The sequence below is a fragment of the Pseudopipra pipra genome, chromosome 6 (assembly GCF_036250125.1).
Source record: "Pseudopipra pipra isolate bDixPip1 chromosome 6, bDixPip1.hap1, whole genome shotgun sequence".
In the NCBI taxonomy this organism is placed as follows: Eukaryota; Metazoa; Chordata; class Aves; order Passeriformes; family Pipridae; genus Pseudopipra; species Pseudopipra pipra.
The window spans coordinates 49,597,373-49,621,961 of NC_087554.1; the positions used below are offsets into that span (position 1 = coordinate 49,597,373).

A 24,589-nucleotide genomic window follows, 5' to 3' on the forward strand; every position below is an offset into this window, starting at 1 on the left:
GAGGCAAAGTGCCTCTGATACACTTCACCATGTAATTTTTCTTTCTCTGTTTGGGCTTGATGATTCATTCTTTTTATAATTAAGGGCTTGATTCAGTTACCTGAACGTAAGGTTTTTCCTCAAGCAGGGGTGTATGAGCAAAGTACTTTGATATTGTGTACCAAATGTGCAGTAGGGCAGAACTTTGCCTGCACCTTTACATTCCTCAGAATCCTAGCAAATTCTACATTCTAAATATGATGTTCATTTATCTCCTTACTTACCTTACTTTCCTGTTGATATCAGTAGCATTAGTTCTGACTTAAAGGACTTGATAGAAAAAAGGAGCTAAATCTTTATCCAATACTAATTGGCAGGAGTTGTGACCTTTCACCTCCTTTTGCTTTAAAACATCCTGAAAAGATTTCATATCTCACTTCTGTGTTATTTTTTTTTGTTTCCCTCTACAGGGTCTCTGCCTCTGCCTTGATTTCCAGTTTGACACAGTAGTCAAGGACAGGCCCACAATTCTTAGTAAGCTTTTGCTGCTGCATTTTTTAAAAGCAGATATTCCAGCTTTGAGCTGGGAATTCTTTGTGAATCGCTTTGAGACCCTGTCTCTGGAAGCACAGCTTCATCTGGACTGCAACAAAGAATTCCCTTTTCCAACAAGTAAGCAGAATCCAAATCAATCTGATCTCCTTTTATCATGTTCTGGAATTAAATTTTCCTGCAAGGGTCTGAGAGACTTGTAGATATCACATGTATAAATTCTCTGAAATTAAGTAATCTTTCGGGCCAAAAGAAAATAAATCAAAGTGAGGATTTTTTGACTGCCCAACTACGGATTAAGCTATACTCTGTTGCACCTTTGAGCATCATGTTTTGCTCTCCCTAGCATGTGATTGCCAGCCTTGGTTGAAATGCAGTCTGGTTCTGTCATCAGCTGCAACCTGCATTAACCCACCTGTTCTAGTGTAGCTGTTCTAATGCTGTCAAGTTCACTATTTTCAAACAGTGAGCCTGACCCTGTTCTGTGATGGTCTGTCTAAACTCAGCCCTAGGAGCTGTATGATCCTCAAAAAAACCCCAGTGTATGTGGCACAACACAAGAGGCACATGGACTCCTGGAGCCAGTGTTCAGTTAACTATTCTTGCAGTGACAAATGTATGTAAATGTTTATCCTGTTCGTACTTGGTTTCTTGATGAGATACCATGTCTCCTTACATTCACTAGGAAGGGACTAAAAAATAATTCATGCATGATTGTTTGGCATTTAGAGTAATTGAAAATTTCCTAACACAAGTGGTGGTCCATAAGGAAGATCTATTTCCATCTGATTTTCTTGGAGGAGGTGGGAACAGCTGTTTGAACAGCATGTGCTCCCTCAGCAGCCTAATGCCTCCTCCTACATTTGCATGGAGCCCAGTGCCTGAAAATTCCCGGGTGCTGCTGCACAGGAGAGGGGTGGAACTGCAAATGTATTTTCTTCTCCATATGTGAGTAGCTTAACCCAGTCCTGGGAACTGCTGATGTGGCCTGAGGAGGGAATCTTGACACTGTTTTCTAGCATCTCTAGCTGCAAGTGTGGGGTCATATCTTTAAATGTGTGTATTTGGGAGTTATTTAAATTATGCAAAAGATAATTTTTAGATTTCTTTTTAACCTTCTCTTTGCCATTTCAAAGAGTGGTGCAAAGGATGGGCTCACTGGCTTCAGTCACTCAGATCATTAAACTCAAGGGGTTTCAGTGCACTCTAGACGTAAGTATGGAAAAGTATTGGTGACCACATTAAGACATGCAGTGATGCTACTGGTAACACCACTGTAACTGCATAATGAACACTCACAGGTTTTTTGTTCAAATACAGGACGATAGGTGTAGGCAGGACCAGAGGTCAGTGAGGCAAGACTAGAGGCCAAATCAGTGTATGGGTGCACTAAATGTGATCTGTACTCATGGTATTTTTGACATTTTAAGTAGGGTGCGTCTCATATTCCCTTAGCCTGAAATTCGGGTTTTGATTTTAAGAACCTGTTTTTATCCAACCTCTAAAGAAAGAAGTAACCGCATATTTTTTTAACATAGTTATGCCACTTGGGATTTTATGGATTTCAGAACGAGAGCATGCAAATGAGTACCTTGCAGGTGGACCCTTGAGCCCATGTGAAGCTTTCTTGACTGGAGTGGGACCTGGGGCCCAGTTGCATTAGGCACTTGGCAGCGCTGGGGCCTTACCATGCTGTGGAATGAATCCTAACTTGGTCAATTGCATTTGCAAAGCTATCACTGCTGTCCGGACAAATGTCGCCAACCTCAGTGATGCAGCAATGTGGAAGATCAAGAGGGCTCGTTTCGCGCGTAACCGTCAGAAGAGTGTGCGCTCCCTGAGGGACAGTGTGAAGGGACCAGCGGAGTCAAAGAGAGCGCTCTCCCTTCCAGAAACCTTAACCACCAAAATTCGTTGAGTATCTGTTTATGTTTTTGTGACACACCTCCATCTTCTCCCTTAGGATCGTATCCTATTTATGGGTACACATTGGAGCTGCCAATATTTATCCAATTGGATAGTAAATTTAGGTTTCTGACTGTTTTGGGCATTATTCAGATAATGACAAGTTAGTGAGTTTGACAAAGAACATAGACAGACATTATGTCTATGCTGTGTTTGTTTAAAATGACATAACAAAATGCTCCAAGACTAGTTTGTATATAGATCTTTATTTGTGGCTAAAACGCACTAGTTTTGTCTTAAATAGAAACAGTGTTTACAGGAAAATTCATTTGTTACTAGTTTATCTATTATTTGTAATTATTAATCAGTGCATGCAATATATGGTAGACATGTAAAATCAACTTTTAATGTCTCAAATGAATTTTTGGATATACTCAGAGTTCTTTTGTTAAGAAAAGAATGTCAATGCAGCACATCCTTCCTACTAGCTTCTATAGGAGGATGTAGGTGCAGGAAAACCACAGACCTAAATGGAGTGCCATGCAGATACCTTTCCAAGCAGAAATAAACCTCAACCATTCTCATTTAGAGAATTTTACTAACACAAATTAGTGTTTATATTCAAATTGGACCTTTGCTCTTACCCATATAAAAGGATGATAAAACTTTCAAACTTGGGTGCTAGTAAACTATTAAGTTACAAAGTAATTTTCTTTCCAACACTCCCTCTGCCCTCGAATATTTTGGGATTCTTAGGTAATCCTTCTTGACCAATTATCGATCCTGCATATGGACTCCTGTGATAACCCTTCTACCAGCAAAATTAAATGATGGAGAAAGTTAGAGTTATAGAACATGGTGCACAAAACCTGTAGGGCACAGAAGAGACACATTCCAAGCAATTACACTCACTGCCTGCCAACAGCACATGAGTAAATGAACATAAATATGCTAGCACTGAATATATGCTAAGTGTAAGATGTCAGTGCTGCCTTATTAAACAGAGTTGCTCTTGTTTTTTTTAAAGCTGTGAGCTTGACCAGACATGAGCAGTCTGCACCAGCACTTGGAGGAACACCAGAGCAAACACCAGGTGGGTTTGACAAGGGAGGTGTGTTTTGATGGAACAGGAAAAGGAAGGCTCTAACTCTGACTTTCTTGCTGAATCATGAGATAAACTTACACAAGATGAAAGTTGTCTAAGTGGCACAGTGAATCACATCTCAGCATGGTTCCAAAAAGTGTAAATTGAAGCTTTGCTCACAATTTGTACTGAAAACTGCCTCCAGTTGTAAGTAGTACTTCAGTGTTGGGGGGAGGTTATTCAGAGGCAGTCAGCTATGCCAGCAGTGCCTCACCTTCCTGTGTTTCATTGCCCACAAGTAAATCTTTAGTAAACTGGCCCTGTGGGTCACCTATGTTGAGTCTGATCTTTGACCAGGTCAGGTTTTACAGACGGCTTTTGCTTGTCAGTACCTTAAATAACACTTATCTCTTCTGTATGGCTTACAGACATCTTAAGTCCTTTGTTTTGTATTAAGTGACATTTTGTGAAGATGTCACCCTTCTGTCAGGCAACTGTAGAACAGATAGCTCAGTAGGGTCCAAGTAATCTCTTATGTAATTGTGACTACTGATAGGTCTTGCTTTGAGTGCTGTGTAAACTGACAATTAGGAAATGAAAAAGTCTCAGATTCAAATCTTTTCATGCTCCTTCTTCAAGACTTGGATACTTCCAACAGGTGCAAATTCAGAATCAGAACATACCAGTTTATTGGGCGATCAGCTGAAAGGAAGATATCTTGTCAGTGTGGGTGCTGACTAAGCTGTGAAATGGAATAGTACAGCTTCTGAATTAGTGGTATATAACCCTGTTCTGCTAGCCCAGTGAGAGCTGCAAGTCAACCAGTTTCTTACAGAACTGGTGGGTTGTCACAGGCTCATAGAAGGAACAAGTGAAATAATGGTGTGATGAATAGATGTGTCAGTGAATGACTGTTCTTCACTTAATGGCACCAGTCACCTGGTATGTACTGGGCTTAAAGGAACTTGTCATATAAGGAGTGTCAGTCTCACAGTAGGCATTGTTAGCCATTGTGATTTTATTAGATGTATTCCGGTATTTTGAACCTTCACTTTCCATGCTCAGGCTCTCTTCTGCCTCTCAGTCACCTGAGGTTCAAATGAAATTTCCACTAAAAATGTACATATAAAAGAAGTTGCACGTAGCTAGTAACTACTGATCTGAAGTCTGATAATATGATTCCGAATATCACAGATGATTTGGGAACTAGGAGACAAGTGACTGTCCCTCTCCTCCTGCCCAGTTTTTATTATTTCTTTCTGAAATAAATAAATAAATTCTTGTAAAAGATTATTTTAAGGTTTGACTCATTGTTTTTAACACTGCATTGGCAGTACTGAGCATATCTGGTTCAGCTAAGGAACTGACTGACTCCTGAACAGAGGCTCTACATCTGTTGTAGAAAAACATCTGTTTTACGCGTATCACTTGAGTGAACTAGTCCTCGTGCTGGTCTGTTCTTTCTAGATCTAAAACTGTCATTCTTGCACAGTCCAAATGCAAGCTGAGTTCTGCGTGCATTTTGTATGCACTGAACACCAGGATCATGTATTTGTTCCTGTATCCTCTACTTGCATCCTGGACAGTCACTGAGAGAGTTCAGCCTGAAGAAGAGGAGACTGAGGGGAGACCTCATTGTGATCTGCAACTTCCTTGTGAGGGGAAGAGGAGGAGCAGGCACTGATCTCTGTGGTGACTGGTGACAGAACCCAGGGAATGGCCTGAAGTTGTGTCAGGGGAGGTTTAGGTTGGATATGAGAAAGAGGTTCTTCACCCAGCTGGTGGTTGGATGCTTCAGGCTCCCCAGGGAAGTGATTACAGCACCAAGCCTGACAGACTTCAGGAAGTGTTTGGATGATACTCTCAGGCACACTCTTGGGAGCAAGGCCAGGAGTTGGACTCGATGATCCTGGATCATCGAGGTCCCATCCTGAACCCACTCGATGACCATGGGTCCCTTCCAACTCAGAATATTCTGTGATTCTATAAAGTGAAATGTCAGGAAAAATCCTGGGAAGTCTTTGTTAGCTCGTGTTAGTATTATGAAATACTGGCAAAATTGACCATTTTATCACTGAGCTTCTAAATTATATTGTTCAGCAAGTGAAAGTAAAATGGATTAATCTTTTCAGATTAATTACTCATTGAGTTCTGTTTGGAGAACCAGGATTTATTTAGAGCTCAATGATCCTTTTCCTCACTTCATCTTATCTCCTTCTTTGTTTTCTTGAAAATATCACAACATGTTAAAGAGATGAAAATAAATAGGACTAATTAAAACGGATCTAATGTCATCCTTAAAAATTATGTCTTTATGATACAATTTCACAGAAAATTTTAACCTGGGTATAATATGTGGAAAGATTATTTCTCAGTTGATGTCCACAAAGCTAAGGTTATTTACTATGTGCATTTTAATGTGCTTCTGAAAATGGTACTTGCTTTATTTCTCATTCAAATTATTTCAGATTTCATTGTTTTTGCATCTGCAAATCTTGGTCCAGCAAAAGTTTGGGTAGAGAATTTTCATTTTGAGGGAAGGTTTCAGTAAATAAAAAATCCCGGTGAAAACTGTCTGGAACAAAAAATATCATAGAACATGAAGTTCATTGTTTCTTTTTACCAAAATGAGACCAGGAAAGGAAAGTTATTCTTAATAGATGTGGATCTGAAAATTGCACACCCCCCTGCCCAGTGGAATGACAGTTTTCATTTTCACCTGTCATAGAAATAACAACCTTCTCCCATGCTCTGCAAAACAGCCAATCAAACAAACCCCTTTGCTCACCCACCAGTAAAAAATGTAAAATATTTTACCATTGTTCAAAAAACTTACAGACACTGCAGTTTGTCTAGTGAAGATGCAGTTGTACCAGCAAAGGCGTCCCTTGTCAGAATAGCGTATTACATTGAGAATAGCGGTAAATTAGAATATTAAAATAATTTTTAGTATTTACTATAAATATATAGCTATGAATGTACATAAAACCTAGGGCATGTAAGTAACTTGGATATTAAATGCTGACTAGTAACCCTAACACAGATCCAGGAGCCATTTTAAGATTATACTTTGAGTAATCTTGCTTGTTTAATTTTCAAATTAAAGTGTTGTTGCAAAAGTAAGGACTATTTCTGGTAGTTGAAAGGATTTACGCTTGAAATGAAAACAAGTGGATCGCTTTATAATTCTGCTTCATACCAGCTTTCTTTATCTCAGTTATTCACTGTCAGACAGATTTTAACCATGGATCAGAAAATACATCAGAATACATTTTAGTAACAATTAATTTTAATTATTCAATTATAGTGATTATTGAACAAACTAAAATTAATGGTGCAATAAAAAATTAATGTTCATGTATTGCCCTGTTTTGATGCTGTCAAAATATTTCTTTTATTCCTTTTGTTGATCAATACAATGAAAAGTTTTTAATTTATTTTGCATATAATGCATATATAATGCATTTTATTTATACAAAAATATTTAATTTAAGTTGCTCTTTTAAAATAGGACACTGTGGACTAATACACTTTACTGTTATTTGGCTATGGATTTATTCAGAATTATTTAATAAAAAGAGTTGTATCTACTGTTGTGTGAAATGATTTCTGTTTTTTCATTCCTAGTGTTCCTACCATGTAGAGCTTTAGAAACAGCTAAGCACTAAAAAAAGGTTTCATACATAGGGTGAAATGGAAGAGAATAATTTCAGAGGGAATTGCTAGAAAATTCTATTAATCATACATGGTTTTAAGAGTGACTGGAAATACTGTATTTAAAAAAAAATTAAAATATGAGAATGAAAACACTTGCCCAGTTGGCAACTGTTATTTGCAGTGTGTCTGTTTTGGATAGTGACAGCCAGCATCCAAGCCTTCCTGTGCTTTGTAAGTAGCCTCTTGTCTTTAACATTATCATATTCCTGTGGAATGTACTACAGATTGATTATTTCCATTCAGAGTTTATAAACCAAATCTTAAGATTCTACTCTGGGGACAAAGTCACCAATGTTTTCACATAATACATAGTGTCCTAAGAACTAATAAATGATAATAGTGCCTATGTTTTGGTCCAGGTTATTTAAGTGAAATACAGATTCAACGCTGAAAGGGAAAGTCTTCATTCTTTGTTTAATCGTTGTTTGGTAGAATTTTTCATATTTCCTACCTGTATTCTGTACCCTGTTTATGGTGTTACCCAGTGTCTGATTCCAGTGTCTCTTGTGCTGATAGGACAACCCTCCCCAGAGAATGATAATACGATAAAAGACCTGCTGCCAGAGGATGCTGGGATTGATCACCAGACTGTCCACCAGCTCATTACGGTGCTAATGAAGTTCATGGCAAAGGATGAGAGCAGCGCCGAGTCAGACATCAGCAGTGCTAAAGCTTTCAACACAGTCAAGCGCCATCTGTACGTCCTGCTTGGCTATGATCAGCAGGAAGGATGCTTCATGATTGCACCGCAAAAAATGCGTGTTTCAACATGCTTTAATGCCTTTATTGCTGGAATAGCACAGGTAGGTGAAGGCACTTACTACTTTTTGCCTCTATTGCTTATTGCCTGTTGTTGAAATGGTGGTAGCATAGCGTTCTTTGTAGCAAAATAACGGCTAAATGTGTTAATCTGACTTAAAACTTCAAGACCTCTTCTGTTGGTGAAAGAATTTCTGCTTTCTACTAGTAGTCTAAACTTGCTGCCTCATTGGCATAGGGATAATGTGCATGGAGGCATGCAAATACTATTACTGTATGAAAAATTAGTGACTGCTTCAGACCTCTTTGCCTTCTTTCACTAGCCTGTGAATGCCTTACTTTCCTCATGTGTATTTCCTCCTTTCCTCTTCAGGAAGACCTGGGACCCATGTGTTCTTGCTTGTTTCCCTGTGTGACTGATCTGTAAACTCTTGAACATTCTTCACTTTGTAGGAGGCTCGTTTTTCTTCCAGTACTTTCTGTCCTCCCTTTCCTACGAATTGGCATCACCATGATGAACTTTTGCCTACAGTGCTATGATAAATGACCAAGCACATCCTTGCCTTGTACCTTCTTTCTCCATCTTGTAAGGAGGACCATAATTTTCTACCTCACAAGGCTCTTCTAAGGCTCAATTAATCCTTAGTCATAGCAAGTGCGTGGTACTGGGCTGAAAAATATTTCACACTTATAGAGTATTATTTGCAATGAAGCATTATCATGACTTCAATGCTTTTTCCTTATCACAGACTCTCATAAAGGATTACCTTAGGGGAACAAGAGGGTTTTGATTTCAGGTGTCCACTGTAACCTTCAAATTTCAGTGATCATAGCTGACCTGATTTTCAAAAGTACTACTTACTGCAGCTCTAAATATCACCACCTGCCTTTCTCATCCACCTTTAAAATGTCTCATGATAGCTGAATTCACCATTTCTGTTTAAAAGCTTCATAATTGAATCCTAGTTCCTCTGACGTCAAATGGAGTTTGAGAACTTCAGTAGGCCAGAATTTTTTTCTGTGCAGCAGACATCAATATTTTAGTTTATATTTTGGGGGAATTTGTTTCTTAGCTATAGGGCTGCTTAGTGTTGAGAATCACTTTACTGCAAGGGAAATGCTCTTTGCAATCTGAAGATGTGTTTACACAGTGTAAAGTCAATACTGAGCTCCTAAGAGATCTATTTCAGTTTTAGTTCCTGAAGTCATAAATACTTGCTTTCCCCACCAACTCCACAAAGGTTGGGATTGGGTTGGCTTGCTGGTTCGTTGATTTTGATTCAAAGCTTGATTGGAATCGCCAGTTCAAGAAAAAAAAGTCCAATATCTCTTAGTATTTTTCATCATAAAATCGGAGTATTTTGAACTGCTGAAGACATAACCCACTTATTTCTCCCCTTGGCAGTCCAAGCTGCTTGTTTGGCGCTGGCCGCCAGTGCGGTGCTGCCCCACGTGGTGGCGCTGCTGCGCAGGCCTGGCCCAGCATCCATCCCAAATCTCCCTGTGGGAACTTAAAAAATGGGTCTGCTCAGCCTGAGACATGTTTGCTTTACAGCATGTGCTGTGCGTTAAGGCAGCGCTCTGTCTTCTTTGTATGGATGAGTTTTTCCTAACCGTGCTCTGTAACTATCACAAGTTACATAGGCACTGCAGTGTAGGACCAAATTCGGTGATTATATATCATATATTCGACAGGCTCACCCTATATGGAAAGGCATGGGGGTTCATCTATTTAGCTTTGTGCACGCAACACAAATATTTGAGACAGCTGCGCATCGAACTAGAGAATTTTACGTGGAAAAACTAGTCATCTTGTTTAGAGAGAATTTGAGACATGAGTTTAGTGTTTGTAAATTAGGCTCATCCCCTTGTTCTAATGAAAAACAAAACAAATACAGACTGTCTGTTTAAATGTACAGAGCTCCTGATAAAATGTGCTTAGTCCACTGAAACTGCAGGGACATGTTAGATCTTGGGGTTGTGCTGGAGTTGGTTTGGCCTGTTGTTACAACTTCCTGGGTGTCAACCAGTGTAGGTCAGCATCAGAGATGAGAGCTTTGTGGATCCTTGTTAGCATCTAGTTTAACTGATGATTTCAGGGTGTGTGATTTTAAAAATAGCTAATGTTGCAATGCTAATGGGAAGATTATGAAAAATAGCAATGCAGTTTCAATCGAAAGCACAGTTGTGCCAGGGTAGTGGGAATATGTGGCCTCACTGCACCTAAAGATCAGGATTCAAACCTCTAGGACAGACCTCAAATACCATAATGCTCTTCAAAGTTCATGGAAGGCAAGGCATATGAGTAGCAGTAATCACAGCAACCTGTCTGGAGCAACACTGCCACTTAAGATTGATGAGCATTTTATTTAAAGCAAGATATTTTTCATTCACTTTATTCTCAGATCCTTTAGAATTTGTGTGCTTAGACTTCCCACATAACATAGTGGACATACTCTTACCTTTGCTATGGTGGAGAGTGGGATTCTAGTGTCATTACCTAATTCCAGAACCTGAAGCTTAAACACCTAATGTGGCAAGCCTGTTGAGAAAAAAATAAAAAAATGGCAAAACAGTGTTAATACAAAGCCCCCCAATAATTAAAATATGCAACACCAACCCCCAAAGCTCACAGCTGCATCCTATCTGTTAAACATGGGATATACATGATATGGTTTTGTGTGTTGAAGTATGATCAACTTGCACTATAATACAGGGCTATCCCACCATAATATACTTTATGAAATTACCAGTGTATGTTAGAATTTAGACTGTACTGAATGAAAGGCTTTCAGAATACATTTTCTTTTGTTTAATTTTGCCTATCTAGCTAAAATGAGAACGTGGCAATCTGGCAGAAAGCTTCTCACTGGTAGTGAGGCTTCCTTAAAACTATCCATTTCTTTTCACTTAACTAGGACCTCAACTGTATTATTTTATTTTTCAACATAAGTGGATTTGGTTTTGGTGAGGTAACTCCTGTGCTCTTTTCAGGTGATGGACTATAACATTAACCTGGGAAAACACCTTCTTCCCTTGGTGGTGCAGGTGTTGAAATATTGCACTTGTCCTCAGCTAAGGCATTACTTTCAACAGCCTCCTCGCTGCTCCCTCTGGTCCCTCAAACCTCACATTCGGCAGATGTGGTTAAAGGCTTTGCTCGTTATTCTCTATAAGGTGAGTGGTCTTAAAAAGATGCTGTCCACAGAAAAATTTACGCTTCAATTTAAAATTTGTTGCAGGGAACACCTAAATGTACAGCAAGTGAAAGGAACTGTAAAGAACACTTTTATATGCTTACTCACTGCATTTAATTTCAATGTCTGAAATAGTTAGGCTTTCTTCTGTGCTACTGACTTCATCTATGCTTCTGCAGTGTATATTGTCTTTTGTGTGTTTACCTGAGAAAGAAAAGTATGAATTTGAAAATAGGAAAATGAGGTATGAAATTCCAGTGAGAAGTATTTTGAGTAACTTAAAATTAGTTTTGAAAAATTAGTAACTTTAAATGGGGGAGTATGTCAGTTTAACAGCTTGTATTCCTTAGCTGAGTGATGTTAAATGGTAATGTGTCTATGCACTGAAATGGAACTGTGAGTACTTTTGATATGCTTAACAAATTTCTAGGAAGTCTGTAGGGCATACAAGGAAGTGGAGACACTAAATGTTACTAATATGGACTTATAATATTTTATTAAAATAATTCTGTGTACAAAGCTGACAACAGTCCTGCTTCTCATGGTGTAATTGTGAATGTATGATGAAAGGAAGGCAAAGGGCATCCAGCTGACCATATTCTTGTAATTTTTCTATTTTACTGCCTAAATGTTTATCCAAGGAGAAAAGTTAGTTTTTAAGCTGAAGTTTTTCTCTTTTGCTGAACAGTACCCCTACAGAGACTGTGAAATCAGCAAGATTGTACTTCACCTAATCCACATCACAGTCAATACCCTCAACGCTCAGTATCACAGCTGCAAGCCCCATGCAACTGCTGGTCCTTTGTATAGTGACAACAGTAACATAAGCCGATACAGTGAGAAGGAGAAAGGTACTTTTAACACTGATTTGTATGATAGTCATTGATTTAATTCATTAAATCTTGCAGTTGTTGTAGAAATGGGTAAATAGGGTCTAAACCTTAGAACACAATACTCAGAATTAAGTCTGAAGTGTGACTTATCTGACCAGCTATAGCCACCTACAGTAAAAGACATTCACAGTTGCTCCTTAGGTTGAGATGTCTCACATCTCTTGGGGGGAGTGTATCTTAAACTTAGTGGTTCAGTCACCATGATAGTGATGATAGTTCTTGGCCTTTTCCATGGCAGTGCTAACTGACCATGTTCACACGCAAGGTGCCACATTCTGATTTTACATTGTAATGACTTGGAATCATAGCAAGAAAAGAGAAAATTATCAATTCAGTCTATAGTTTGCTTTTCTCTGTTAAAGGAGCTGAAGTTGACTAGCTTAATGCAAATGTATTTGTGGATGTCTAATGGCAGAAGAGAATGGTTCAACCCCTAGAGTCAGTGTTCGATTGTTAACTCTATGTGCTTGCAAGGGTGCTCTGATGATGTGAGCTGGTGTAAGCTTGGGGCTTGAAGTCACATGGTGTCACTGAGTGTAACTACTTACAATTGTGAGGTTTATTACATGGTAAGTGTTAGTGATCAAAAGGTTTTATCAGGTTTAGAAGGTTCTTTTGATGATAATCTGTAGCTGCTTTTCAGCTATTTTGCCTTTTAGCTGCTTGTTTGTGATTTACATCCCCCTTCTCAAACAGTCGTCTTAGTGTGGAGCAAACTTCTGAAAAAAATCCAAGAAGCACTCTTGTTATGCATGTTGGTCCCTTTTTCTCTTGCTGCTTGTTGCTTGTGAAAAGATATCCAGCAAAAGAAGAACGCATTTTTCTTATTATCTGAACACCCTATTGCTCACCTCTCAAAAATTAAAGCAAGCTTAACATGGATTTAACCTATGTATCGCATATTCTCACTCACTTGGATGTTTAGTATTGGTAGTGGAGGGCTAAGAGTGTTTAAATAACTGTGGCCTTACTAAAAATTTATCTTTGTTTTGAGCCAAGTTAATGATTTAATTCATAGTGACTTAATAATGCTGAGGGTAGTAATAATACATTTACAAAGTGCATTCACTTTCTGGATTGATTCTGAGATGTTTCTAAGACAAAGTGATTTGACTAAGTACCCAGCTTGTCCAACACTGGTTCCCTGGGTGGCCTTGTGTCTCACTTCATTGTTGTTTCCCTATGTTTACAGTAAGGTTAATAATATTTACTTGCTTTCCAAAGCTGTTGTGATGGGCTTTGGGCTGCGTGGAGGTAAAGGATCATAAATGGATGCATTTTGCTCTGTAAATACTGACTTAACCATAGGGCATATTCTCCTCCTTTGTGGAAAGACTGCAGAAAAAGGAGGATGTAGGAAAGTTTTCTTCCATCGGCAAGAAGCAGCCAATATAATTCCATAGGGACTTGGAAAGTTGAAGCCTTTCCCACTTTTTCTTAGGAGACTTGTTTAATCTCTGGTCAGGTAGTGTGTGTGTTGCTGTCATCATCAAAAGTGGTGTTTAGAGAAATGAACAGATGAGAATTTCTTGTCAGGCAGCAAGAATCCCTATACTAAAGATGGATTTTCCAACTATTGAACCTTTTTCCTACTTTTTCTGCCAAACTTTGTTGTGGGGTTTGTGAGTGTTGTGGGAATCAAGTATACAGACTGCTGTAGAACTGGTGATAAATATTGTGAGAAGAACCATTTGTTGCCAAGGGGAAGAAGAAGTCACACATAGGACGTGACATTAAAAGTGATCTCCTAACTTATTAAACCCAGTTCATGTAGAAATTCTTACTATCAACCTTGTTTGATTTTTCTGGATTTGTCATTTCAATTATGTATCTTATGCCCTGGTGCTTTTAGGTGGCAGTTCCATAGCTTCACATGTACTAGCACTTTCTAGAAATTTCAAAGCTAAAGATATTTATGTCGAGTTTAAGTCTTCAGTTTTTGTCCATTCTAACTCTTTGACTTACTTGCCTCTCCAGTCCTAGACACCAAATGCATTTCCTCTCCATATTTGCTTGCTAGAATAAACAAGGCAAACTTTGTTTTTCTTTTGAGTGCTCTGTTTTCTTTATGGTCCCAGTAGTGTTTTATTTCCTTAGAGATGAATCACTGGATGTAGAATCACAGAATGATTCCTCGTGATAAGTATGGATTTTTCCTTTTTTTTATTTCTGTTTCTTTTAATAGCCATTTCATACAGATGATGTGGCATTTTTGAGATGGATAAATAGATTTGGATCTTTCTTTCTCTTTGCCGTTTTCAACTGGCAGGTCTCAGAGCATAACATTTTACTATTACTACTTATATCAATAATTTCATAGTTCATACTCTTAGGTCTTATTCTATTACCAGCTTCTCCAGATTATCTATTTCTTCCTTTTTCACTTTCGTATTTTGCTGGTTTATAACTGACCCTGCAGTTCTTTGAGTAATTTCCGTCTTCTTCAGGTTACCATTTCTCACTGAGCATTACAGAAGTTGTTTACTCGAGTCAGTTCCCGATCAAGTGTATTTCTTCCATCTAAACAATCTGTATTATTATCAGTAGAAAAGATCAGCTTAGAATGGTAAAAGCATTGGTATACTTTTGTTGTGTTGTAACCCATTTTTCATTTATCTCTGACTTTAACCGAAGAGGTAACAAGAATGACAAAGTTATGCCTGGGATATAAATTGTCTTGCAAACTTCAGATGATTCTTCATTTTTCAATCAAATTTAGTTGAAACTAGCTGGGGTTTTGTTACATAGACAGCTATTCATTCGAGAAATTGTGCTCTCTTAAGAGTAATAAAGCTTTTTCTTTCTCCAGCAGAGGAAGACAGTGTTTTTGATGAATCTGATATTCATGATACACCAACTGGACCTTGCAATAAAGAGTCTCAAACTTTCTTTGCAAGACTGAAAAGAATTGGTGGCAGCAAAATGGTGAAATATCAGCCAGTTGAGATGAATGCTCAAAGAAGTATGAATTGTTTTGTTGGTATAAATTCATGTAGAAATACAATTTCCTACTCTTAGTTTCAAGCTAACTTTCTTTGTAGAGTTTGTTGCACTGCCTGATTTGAATACAACTACTCTATCTGACTTAAAAGAGCAGATACTCCTCATTTTCCTGAATGAATTATCTTTCAAGAATCTCGGAGTAGGCATTCCAGAATAAAAATATCTGAAATCAGCAGTTGTTCTCTGAAACGTTAAGCTCTTTTGAATTAAAAAAAAATTATGAGGATTTGCTGGAATTTTCTTTGACCATTGGGCTGAAGATTTTTACTCAAATTAATTTTTTACTAGAAATTGATTTTGTTGGTGAGGTGGGACTCTATGGTAAGCAAATTTGTTGTTGCTGCTGCAAATGTTACGCTTTCCCATTGGCAAAAATGGTCATTTGGGGGTTTTGAAAAGTCGGAACTATTTTGATTTCAAATTTAGGGTTCTGAAATGAATAGCCTAAAAAAAGTTGAAGAGATTTCCATCACCACCCTCCTGCCTTTTTTTTCTTTCAGGTGTTTGCATGGGGTGGGGGGGATGATTCTGACTAGAGCAAACATCTACTTTAACTTTTCTCACTTCTTTTTTTGCGTGGTGATTCATGTGTGAAGTATTTTGAAATATGGGGATATTGATGATTATGTGAAATCTTATGTGAAAATATGTAATTCATAATAATAATACGACAGTGTTAACCCCTTAAATGTTCTCAGTGAGTATGTTTGCACAGCAAAATACCAGTGCAGTGGTAGTACCAGCAAGTGTAACTGTGCTTGCTTCCCTCCTCCCTAGGACAAGGAGCTATGACTAAGTGATGTGATAGTTGCTAGACTTACTGCTGATACTACCCTTGCTTCTTGAATTAGAAGCATCCACTTTAAGCCCACTTTGCTGCAGTAAATTAATGTAGGTGTACTACATGCAGCCAGCCCAAGTATCTGTAGAAATATCTTCTTTCAGTGCACAAGGCTAAACAGTCTATCTTCAGGGTACATCTGTCCAGGATGTATAGAGTTTGGACAGTTTTTAGATAAATCCTATTATCCAAATGGCAGGTTTTTGTTATTATTCTTTGTAAAAATCTGTGTAATGTGATTCTGAGGTTAAAACGAATGTGGACAATTTTGACTAATACTGGGTTTGTATTTGAAATGCAAGTCATGTTGAATTGTGAGATAAAGATGAAGATATCTGCCAAAAGTCTCCAACTGAGGTAGTATTAGCTCTTTCTGTTTTGATCAGGTGAAATAGAGCTGGCTGAATATAGAGAGACGGGGGCCTTACAAGACAGTATTCTACGCTGTGTGAGAGAAGAAAGCATTCAGAAAAAAAAACTGCGCTCTCTAAAACAAAAATCTCTTGATATAGGGAATGCAGACTCCCTGTTGTTTTCATTAGATGAACATCGCAGGAAGTCCTGCATAGACCGGTGTGACTTAGAAAAACCACCTGTCCCTGCTGCTTATGCCATGCACAGGCAGAGCGATTATGGACGATCTCGGCAGAATTCTTCTACTAAAGCTGAAAATATAGAAACACAAGAAAGTCTTCCTCGTACAGAGAGTTTCCAGGAAACAAGAAGGCCTGTCATACCAGAAGTTAGGCTAAACTGCATGGAAACCTATGAAGTAAAAGTGGACTCCCCAGTTAAACCTGCTGGTCCCAAGGAAGATTTAGATCTGATAGATTTGTCCTCTGATTCAACATCGGGTCCTGAAAAGCATTCAGTGCTCTCCACTTCAGACAGTGACTCTTTAGTCTTTGAACCACTTCCTCCCCTTCGAATAGTGGAGAGTGATGAAGAAGAAGAAGCAACAAACCCGCTGAACGATGAGGTCTCTGGAAAAACTGCTGTGTCATCTCCTTCAACTCCTATCAACGTCTCTGCACTCAGCCTCAGCACAACTCCTCTGGTACAGTTCAGCATTGAAGATTGCTCCAAAGACTTTAGTTCTAAGGATACAAGCAACAATACTTCATCAGGAATAGAGGAGATAATTTCCACTTCTCCCAAAGCTCAAAAGGACTCTTCAGAGTTAGTTAAGCTGGAAGAACCTCAGGACGTGTCCTCTGGGAACCCACTAACACTGAAACAGAAAAGGGACCTGCTGCAGAAGTCATTTGCCCTTCCAGAAATGTCCCTTGATGACAACTCGGAACTCAATGTGGAGGAAATTAGACCTAGTGGAACAATTCCAAGCCCTAATGTAAAGACAGTCCTTATTAAAGTCCCCGAAGATTCTGAAAAGCAAACAGAAAGTGATAAACTTGATACCAACACAGAGTCTGACACCGAACAAAATGCAGAGCAGAAACAAGAAGAGGAGACTGAGGAGTCAGAATTTAAGATTCAAATTGTTCCTCGCCAGAGAAAGCAGAGGAAGATTGCTGTGAGTGCTATTCAGAGAGAATACCTGGACATTTCCTTTAACATCCTTGACAAGCTGGGAGAGCAGAAGGAGGCAGGTGAGCTCACTGACCCAATTGAAAGGCTTATTACTGCATGAAGGTTTTAGTAACAGACTGGTGTAAGGAGAGATGTGTATATTTATAGGGAGAGATGTGTATATGTAGCATCTGATGTGGTCCCAGGCAGCTGATACTTCCAGGTGTTTGTTTCTCACAAGGAATGTACTGATACAGGCATTGTGCCTGTGCGAGGGCCCATTTGAAAAGAAAGTGGAGCTCAGTGACAAAAATATTCATTCTGATTCAAAGTTAAGGAGTGAAACTCCATGGCCTCTTTATGGAGGGAGTCAGAAAAATGGTCATACCTCTGTGCCTTTTATCCTGCTGAACTAGTCTGTGCTACACTGATTCTCTTCTGGTGTAGTGATTTTTGGCCTTTATTTCTTTTGCCAGCATAAGGCAGTGGAAAGCAGAGTGAATCACAAAGTGCAAAGCTGAGCAGGCTGTGAACTTAAGAACTAAGAGCACTTAGAATTAACCACAGTTTGCATTTAGGAACAGACATACACACATATTTTGGTTTTATACACTAAAAGCTTTTGTATTGGGTATCCACAAAGTTTACATGGCCTGTTTAAATCTTTGTTAAAAATTTAAAATTCAAGCATGGGGAATCCTCTGTGTACTGTAAGTTTTTTCAGGTGATTTCAATGCAAAGTTTTGTTACTAAGTTTTTTCAGGTGGAGAGAAAGTAAGTTTTTTCTGTTTCCTCAGTTTCCAATTGAATCTGTGAAACAGTTTGAAAAACTGTATGCTGCTGCGCTTTTAATTGTGTGGTGCAGTGAGGGGGAATATTTATGCATTCCCGACCTCACTTTTTTCTTAATTGCTTCAGAGACAATCACAGTGTACTTTCTTATTATGATATTCCACTTTCACAAGGAGCAGTCGTTCAGTGTAATCATAGTTACATTGTTCCCTTTATGTTTCAGGCCTATTGTCCCATTTATGGTTGTAGTAAGCTGAAGAACTACTGGAGCTTTATAGAAACTAAAGAGAGCTGAGTGCCTTTGAACCTTTTTGAACTGGGTTCTTAGGGAAGCAGAGTCCTGAAAGAATTGTGCAATTAGACTCAGTGCTTCTTTGACCATTCATAAGGGCCAGTTTTCATGCAATAACTAGCACTATCATCCCTGAAACTGCTGTGCCAGTTCTGTAACACCAAGTGGAATCTTTTTAGTGAAAGAATCTTAAACTTTATGAATCTTTGGGATCAACTGCTGGATCAACAGCCTTTTGAAGGGTAAACCAGACAACATGTTGGGGATAAGGCTTTTAAAAGATGTTAAGCCATCATTAAACTAGGTTTACATCAGTGGTACCTCTATTATTTCCATGTTGGTGGTTCGAATAATCACTCTGTGAGTGGGATCAAGATCAAATGATGTGCATTTATTAGTTCTGAGCTCTAAAGACCACAGGCAGAAATCTCCTTTAATAAGTGATTTTGAGCACTAGATCGCTGTTCCCCTATAAAAATTCTTGTGACACACACACTGAATCCTTTTAAAACTGCTGGGAATGCCAGATGGTGTATGGATGACTGAAATGATTTGAAAAAGCACAATTTTCACATGCAGATCCTGCTGCCAAAGGACTTTCAACACTGGAAATGCCAAGAGAATCATCATCTGCACCGACCCTTGAAGCAGGTGTCCCAGAGACAAGTAGTCACTCTTCCATATCAAGTAAGTTTACCTCTGGTTTGATGATTAAATCAAAGTTACTGTATTTGTGCAGCAAATGCATATCATGTATGGTAAATTCCTTCCTCTGAGTTTCATGGATTTGTGGAAATAATGTGTTGGATATAAATAGATCTGTTAAACCTCCGATGGTCAGCAGGATTTTAGCAGTTAATGGGTACAAGATTTTCTGTTGTGACATGGCAGGTTTGATAACTGTGGTTTTCTTGAATTAAAGTAGGTAGCAGCTAAAAGCAGTATTTCACTAAAGCATTGTCAACTGTCAGTGCACAGAAGCAGAGGATGAGAACTCCACACGGCTGTTACTGTGGCCTTTGATACATTTCTTGCTGTACCTTAGGGAAAGAATCTCATGCAATTTTTGTAAAATGCCTTGAATGCCACTTCCTCAGCTGCTTGCTGTAATGTGGTAACTATTTATCTGAGACTCCCATATCCATTTCAATTGAAAATGAACTATATTGACTCGAGTAGACATGACACATGGCTTAACAGACCACATGAAGATAACACGGTTAGAACACTAACAAAATTCAGAATGGTGTGTCCATCTAGGTAGTGCTAAATAACACATCTGAAGGCTGATGGGACAGAACTCTGACTACTAGAAAAGGGAGGGGAAATGAACTTTGATACTAGTGAACTGCTAGATCAACTCAACTGTCTTGCTGTGCTTCAATTTCAGATTGCTATAGAAATGTTAAATTTCAGTTTCTGAAATTCATTGTCTGCCGATTTGATCAGAAGGGGTTTCTGACCTATTAAAGGAAAGCGTTAATTTAGACATGCAAGTTGAATACTCTGAATTAGATCTTACCTCTCCAGTTTTCCCACACGCGTCTCATGTCACGTGTATCTCATAGTCCGAGTACATTTGTTGGCCACCTAATGATACAGATGTCACTTCCTAAAGCAGCTGAAGAGGTACCAGTTAAGACCTATCTCTTGTGGGTTTAGCTGAGTGCTGAGGGTTCCTGTAAATACCAACATATGACACTGAGATTAGCTCAGTTGTTTAGAGCGTGGTGTTAGTAACACCAAGGTCGTGGCTTTGATCCCCATATGAGCCATTCACTTATGAGTTGGACTCGATGTTCCTTGTGGGTCCCTTCCAACTCAGAATATTCTGTGGTTCTGTGAAATTGGAAATATTACTGGTATGATGTTAAGCCTAAGTTCCTGTGTAAATATTTCTTTCCTCTTTCTGTGTGCCTCAGTTTCCAGCTGCAAAAAAGAACATGAATGCTTCCATTGTGTCTCTTGTCCATTTAGACTGAAATGGTTGTGACCTACTGTGTGTCTTTACAGTGCTTGGCATAAAAAGCCCTGATCAGGACTGTGAGCACAAGACACTTCAGTAACACAAAGAGATAACATTACTTTTACAGCCAGGGCCTGGCCACAGGAAGCATACATCACTGATTGTGACAGGAAGATTTTGCCTTTGAACTTCTCTTTTTGAGTAGAGAATTCCACAGGAACGGAGGGATGATTGTGTAGATCACTAACTAACAAATGAAAGAGTTGCGAGCTACTATATGAAGGTTACTGATTTTCTCATGAATCTTAGGTTTGTTGGAGAAAACCTGATAAGGGAAAACTTCCCTCCCTATGCCACTTGTCAGTCACAGGCATGAAAAGTTACGTGCTGATCCACAGCAATCAGCCTGGCTCCAACACTGTTCAAAGGCTGGCAGCTCTTTGTTTTTTTGTTGTTGTTGTTTGTTTGTTTTTGTTTTGTTTGTTTGTTTTGTTTTGTTGGTTTGGTTTGTTTTTGTTTTTGTTTTGTTTTTATATTTTTGTGTTTAGTTTTCTTATTTTATTTTTTATTTTATTTTTTTAATGAACTTATCAGTATTTGAAATCATGGCTGTCCTTGAGAAATGAGCTAAATAGTCCTGGAAATACAAACCTGCTCAACAATAGCCTGATCATGTGAAATATGCATGAAATTTTTTTAATTACAATCACAAAAAGCTGTTAAGAAAATTCAAAGAGATAATTTTCTCTATTTTGACAGTCATCTGCTCTCCAAGCAGTCTTGTCAGTTCTAACATTAATTGCTGTTCTTTTATCAGGAAATTCTGTGCTTGATAAAGTGATAAAGCATCTATTTAAAATCATTGCCCTGGAAACGATGGAAATTCTGTTTTTTTCCTAATTTGCTCTGAAAGGCAACTGCAATATAACTTTTAAAAGTGAAATATGGAATGGTCTCTTGGTCTGCTTCAGTTCCGCCAGCTCAGTTACACCAGGACTGCTTTGCAAAAATGCTGTAGAGGTTTGTACTTGGACCAAAAATAGAATTTAAGTGGACTTTGAAAGGGTATCACTGAAAAGGATATAATGAGGAAAACTTGAAATACTTTATCCAATAAAATAATTTCAGCGTGCAGATTTCCTCTGAAGTATTTATTGTGTTTACTATTATGCAAGGCCTGTGTATGTTTTGTGAGGGAGTACTCTGCTTACTCTGCATTTTAAAGTCTCTGATAGAAACTGAGTAGAGCAATTTTAGAAGGCACTCAACCCTTCAGAGCTTTCTGAAAGTTGTAATTTATCCCTTATCTCTAGTTCTTCATCACAGTTAATAATGTGAAATGCTGAGTTTAATTTCACAGCTTAGCTGGATACTGTTTGGAATTTTAGAATGGAGCTAACTGATATTATGTTAATGTCCTTTTTAATGATGTTGAATGTAGTTGCAGATGAAAATAATCATTCAGAAGAGCTTTTACTTTGTTGCCCTTGTTTTAAGGCCCTACTGAGGAAAGAAGTTAAACATATACTTAAGGCAACATTTTAAAAGCTTTCCTGGATATTTGTGTCAGCAGTTTCACAGTCCTTGTTCAAGCACGGTCTTAAAACTCTTGTCTTCGTACTCTGAACAATGATTTTATTTTCAGTGGTGGAAATATATTGTTCGGACTCAACTGTCCAAGTGAATTTATTATACTCATTCAATTTTAATTTTTTATGAATGAAGGAAAAAGTAAGAAACTCAGGAATTGTGTATAATCTATTTCTTCTTCAGTTTGAGCATAGAAAATACATAGAATCATTTAGGTTGGAACTTACCTTTAGCATGGTAATTTAGCCAAGTCCACCCTTCAGTCATGTTCCTAAGCACCAAATCAACATAAACAAAAAGTGTAAAATTTTAAATCCACTTTATGTTTTGATTTTGAGCATTATCCAGTGAGAAATATCTCATAAAGCAATCCTTTTAAAGAAGTAAATAGTTGGACGAGGAAAAATTGAATGCTTGTTGCTAGATAGCTTTGTGTAGGAAATATGGCAGTTAAGTTACAAAAGGGTCTCATCTTCAAAGGTGTGCTGGCTTCACACTCCAGCAGAATGTGCAGGTGTTAAGCCTGAGTGGTGGGTATGTAGGAGTCATGTTCAGGTTGTGCCACCCACAAAGGGTGCTGGTGGTACCCTCGGAGGGTGCTGGTGGAGGGTGCCAGTGTCAGTGAATTTGTTTTCTTGCAGTGAGCACAGACGTAGAGCAGCAATCCTTACTTTGCCAGGAGGAGACTGAGTTTCCTTCCTTGGTACATTGTGTATGAGTGAGATTCAAGAACACATTTATTGACTCAGAATGGGAATTTTGGGGTAGTATCTGACACTTCACAGACACCCAGTGTTTTGATGAACTTCTATGATATTTGGAGATAAAAAGGCACTGACAGTTGACACAGTGAATCCAAACCACTTCTGACTGATGGCATTGAAGCCAGAATTGTAGCCTGTGTAGTTGTGTGAAAGGTGTGTATTGACTTGAGAAAGATCCTTAGAGCAAGCAGTCATCATCCTTTCAGTATTTATATAATGCTGGCTTGTAAGATCAGGAAATAAGAGTAGTTTTAAGTGTTGTCTGAGCTCCTGAAATCCTTTTGCATTTCTGACTTGCAGCTCAGTTCAGACAAATGAAAAGAGGCTCTTTGGGAGCTCTGACAATGAACCAGCTAATGAAGAGGCAGCTGGAACACCAGTCTAGTGCTCCTCACAATATCAGCACTTGGGATACTGGTGAGCTGCATTTATTGTTCTTTATTTTTATTTTCTAAATCAATTACTGTGTAACAATCCACTTAAAAAAAGAGGAATATTTCTGTTCTACCATCGCAGATAAGTAATCAAGATCAAGTCTAAAGTGAATCTTTGTAGTGAGTACAAGATGGTATGAGTTGGAATAGTTACGTATTTGGGAGGTAGATCCTCTGGTACAGTGGTGTGCCTACAGTTTTGCATATTACCTGGATTGTTCCCTGGCCTCATTGAAAGAAATGGAAGTATCACTGTTGATTTCATCAGGTATAGGATTTCATCCCTGGTGCATGGAATTATTTATTTGCATGTGTTTTTACAATGGTGTTGGTACATCACAGTTGTGCCTTATACCAGCCAGTTTTGTTTCTCTTTAGAGAAGTTTCTGCCAGCTCATGCTGAACACATGAAGTTTCTGTTCACTCGCTGTTTTTTCTGCCCTTAAGATGAATGAAAGCAATGAAAACTGAATTAAACACAACATTTACTCATTACTTGTTTTGTTTGTTTTTATCGTCTGTAAAACATTTTCAGTTATGACCAAATTCATAGCAGATGTCACTAAATAATGGATTCATTCTGGTTTATCATAAATGCTAGATACTTCAATGCCCATCTTGACGTTAGTGGCATTACACAATCGTGCTACTTAGGAATTTATCAGCAGATCCAGATGCATCCAGAGACAGGAATGCTTAAGATGTTATGTGGTACTTCTGCTGACTGAATTGTCTCACCAGCAGCTCTGGATAACTGAGTTGAAATTTGTCACCAATTTAGATTTCAGCATGAAGTTCCATCAAACTAAATTTTGTAGCTGAAGAGTGGCTAAAGATGTGGTACGTAGTTCAGGATTATCCTTTCTATTCCAGTCTGCTGAACAGCATGCTCAGCATGAGATCCTTAAATCATAAAGGTCAGAATTTGTCAAAGATAACAATGGTGGTTTTGTCCTATCAGCAGGTAAGTTTATTTATTGAGGAGACTTAACTGTATCAGCTAATCTCTCAGACAGGGTTTTAAAGATTGAAAAGTTACTGCTTTTTTTTCTGCAAGAAGTAGTTAGCCTGTATTCAAGAGAAATGAGTCAATACTCAACACCGCTTAGGAACTCTGTCTTGTTAATCTTGTTGCAAGTTTAGTAGCTTTCTTCATCTATGACTTTTCCCTCCAACATTAATTTCAGCTAAAGGCCTTCAAGCATGGAGAGGCAAAAGAAAATGTTCTTTTCTGGAAAGCTTTTCATCTCTCAGTCTCTTGTTCAACCACTAGCTTAAAAGTAAAATTATT

The 24,589-nt window shown here is 38.4% G+C and overlaps 1 protein-coding gene across 10 annotated transcripts in view; it reads left to right on the plus strand.

Moving 5' to 3' along the window:
- UNC79 (unc-79 homolog, NALCN channel complex subunit) overlaps positions 1-24,589 on the plus strand; it is a 106,862-nt gene that overhangs the window by 42,130 nt on the left and 40,143 nt on the right. For 5 of the 10 annotated variants that reach the window (XM_064658994.1, XM_064659001.1, XM_064659002.1 and 2 more), the window contains 10 exons: positions 450-651; positions 2,265-2,444; positions 3,464-3,529; positions 7,754-8,040; positions 10,991-11,173; positions 11,882-12,044; positions 14,896-15,048; positions 16,317-17,540; positions 19,124-19,231; positions 23,165-23,281. In XM_064658994.1, the coding sequence (XP_064515064.1) occupies positions 450-651; positions 2,265-2,444; positions 3,464-3,529; positions 7,754-8,040; positions 10,991-11,173; positions 11,882-12,044; positions 14,896-15,048; positions 16,317-17,540; positions 19,124-19,231; positions 23,165-23,281 (2,683 nt within the window). The remainder of the gene's footprint in view (positions 1-449; positions 652-2,264; positions 2,445-3,463; positions 3,530-7,753; positions 8,041-10,990; positions 11,174-11,881; positions 12,045-14,895; positions 15,049-16,316; positions 17,541-19,123; positions 19,232-23,164; positions 23,282-24,589) is intronic. The other 5 variants (XM_064658996.1, XM_064658997.1, XM_064658993.1 and 2 more) reach the window with 5 other exon arrangements.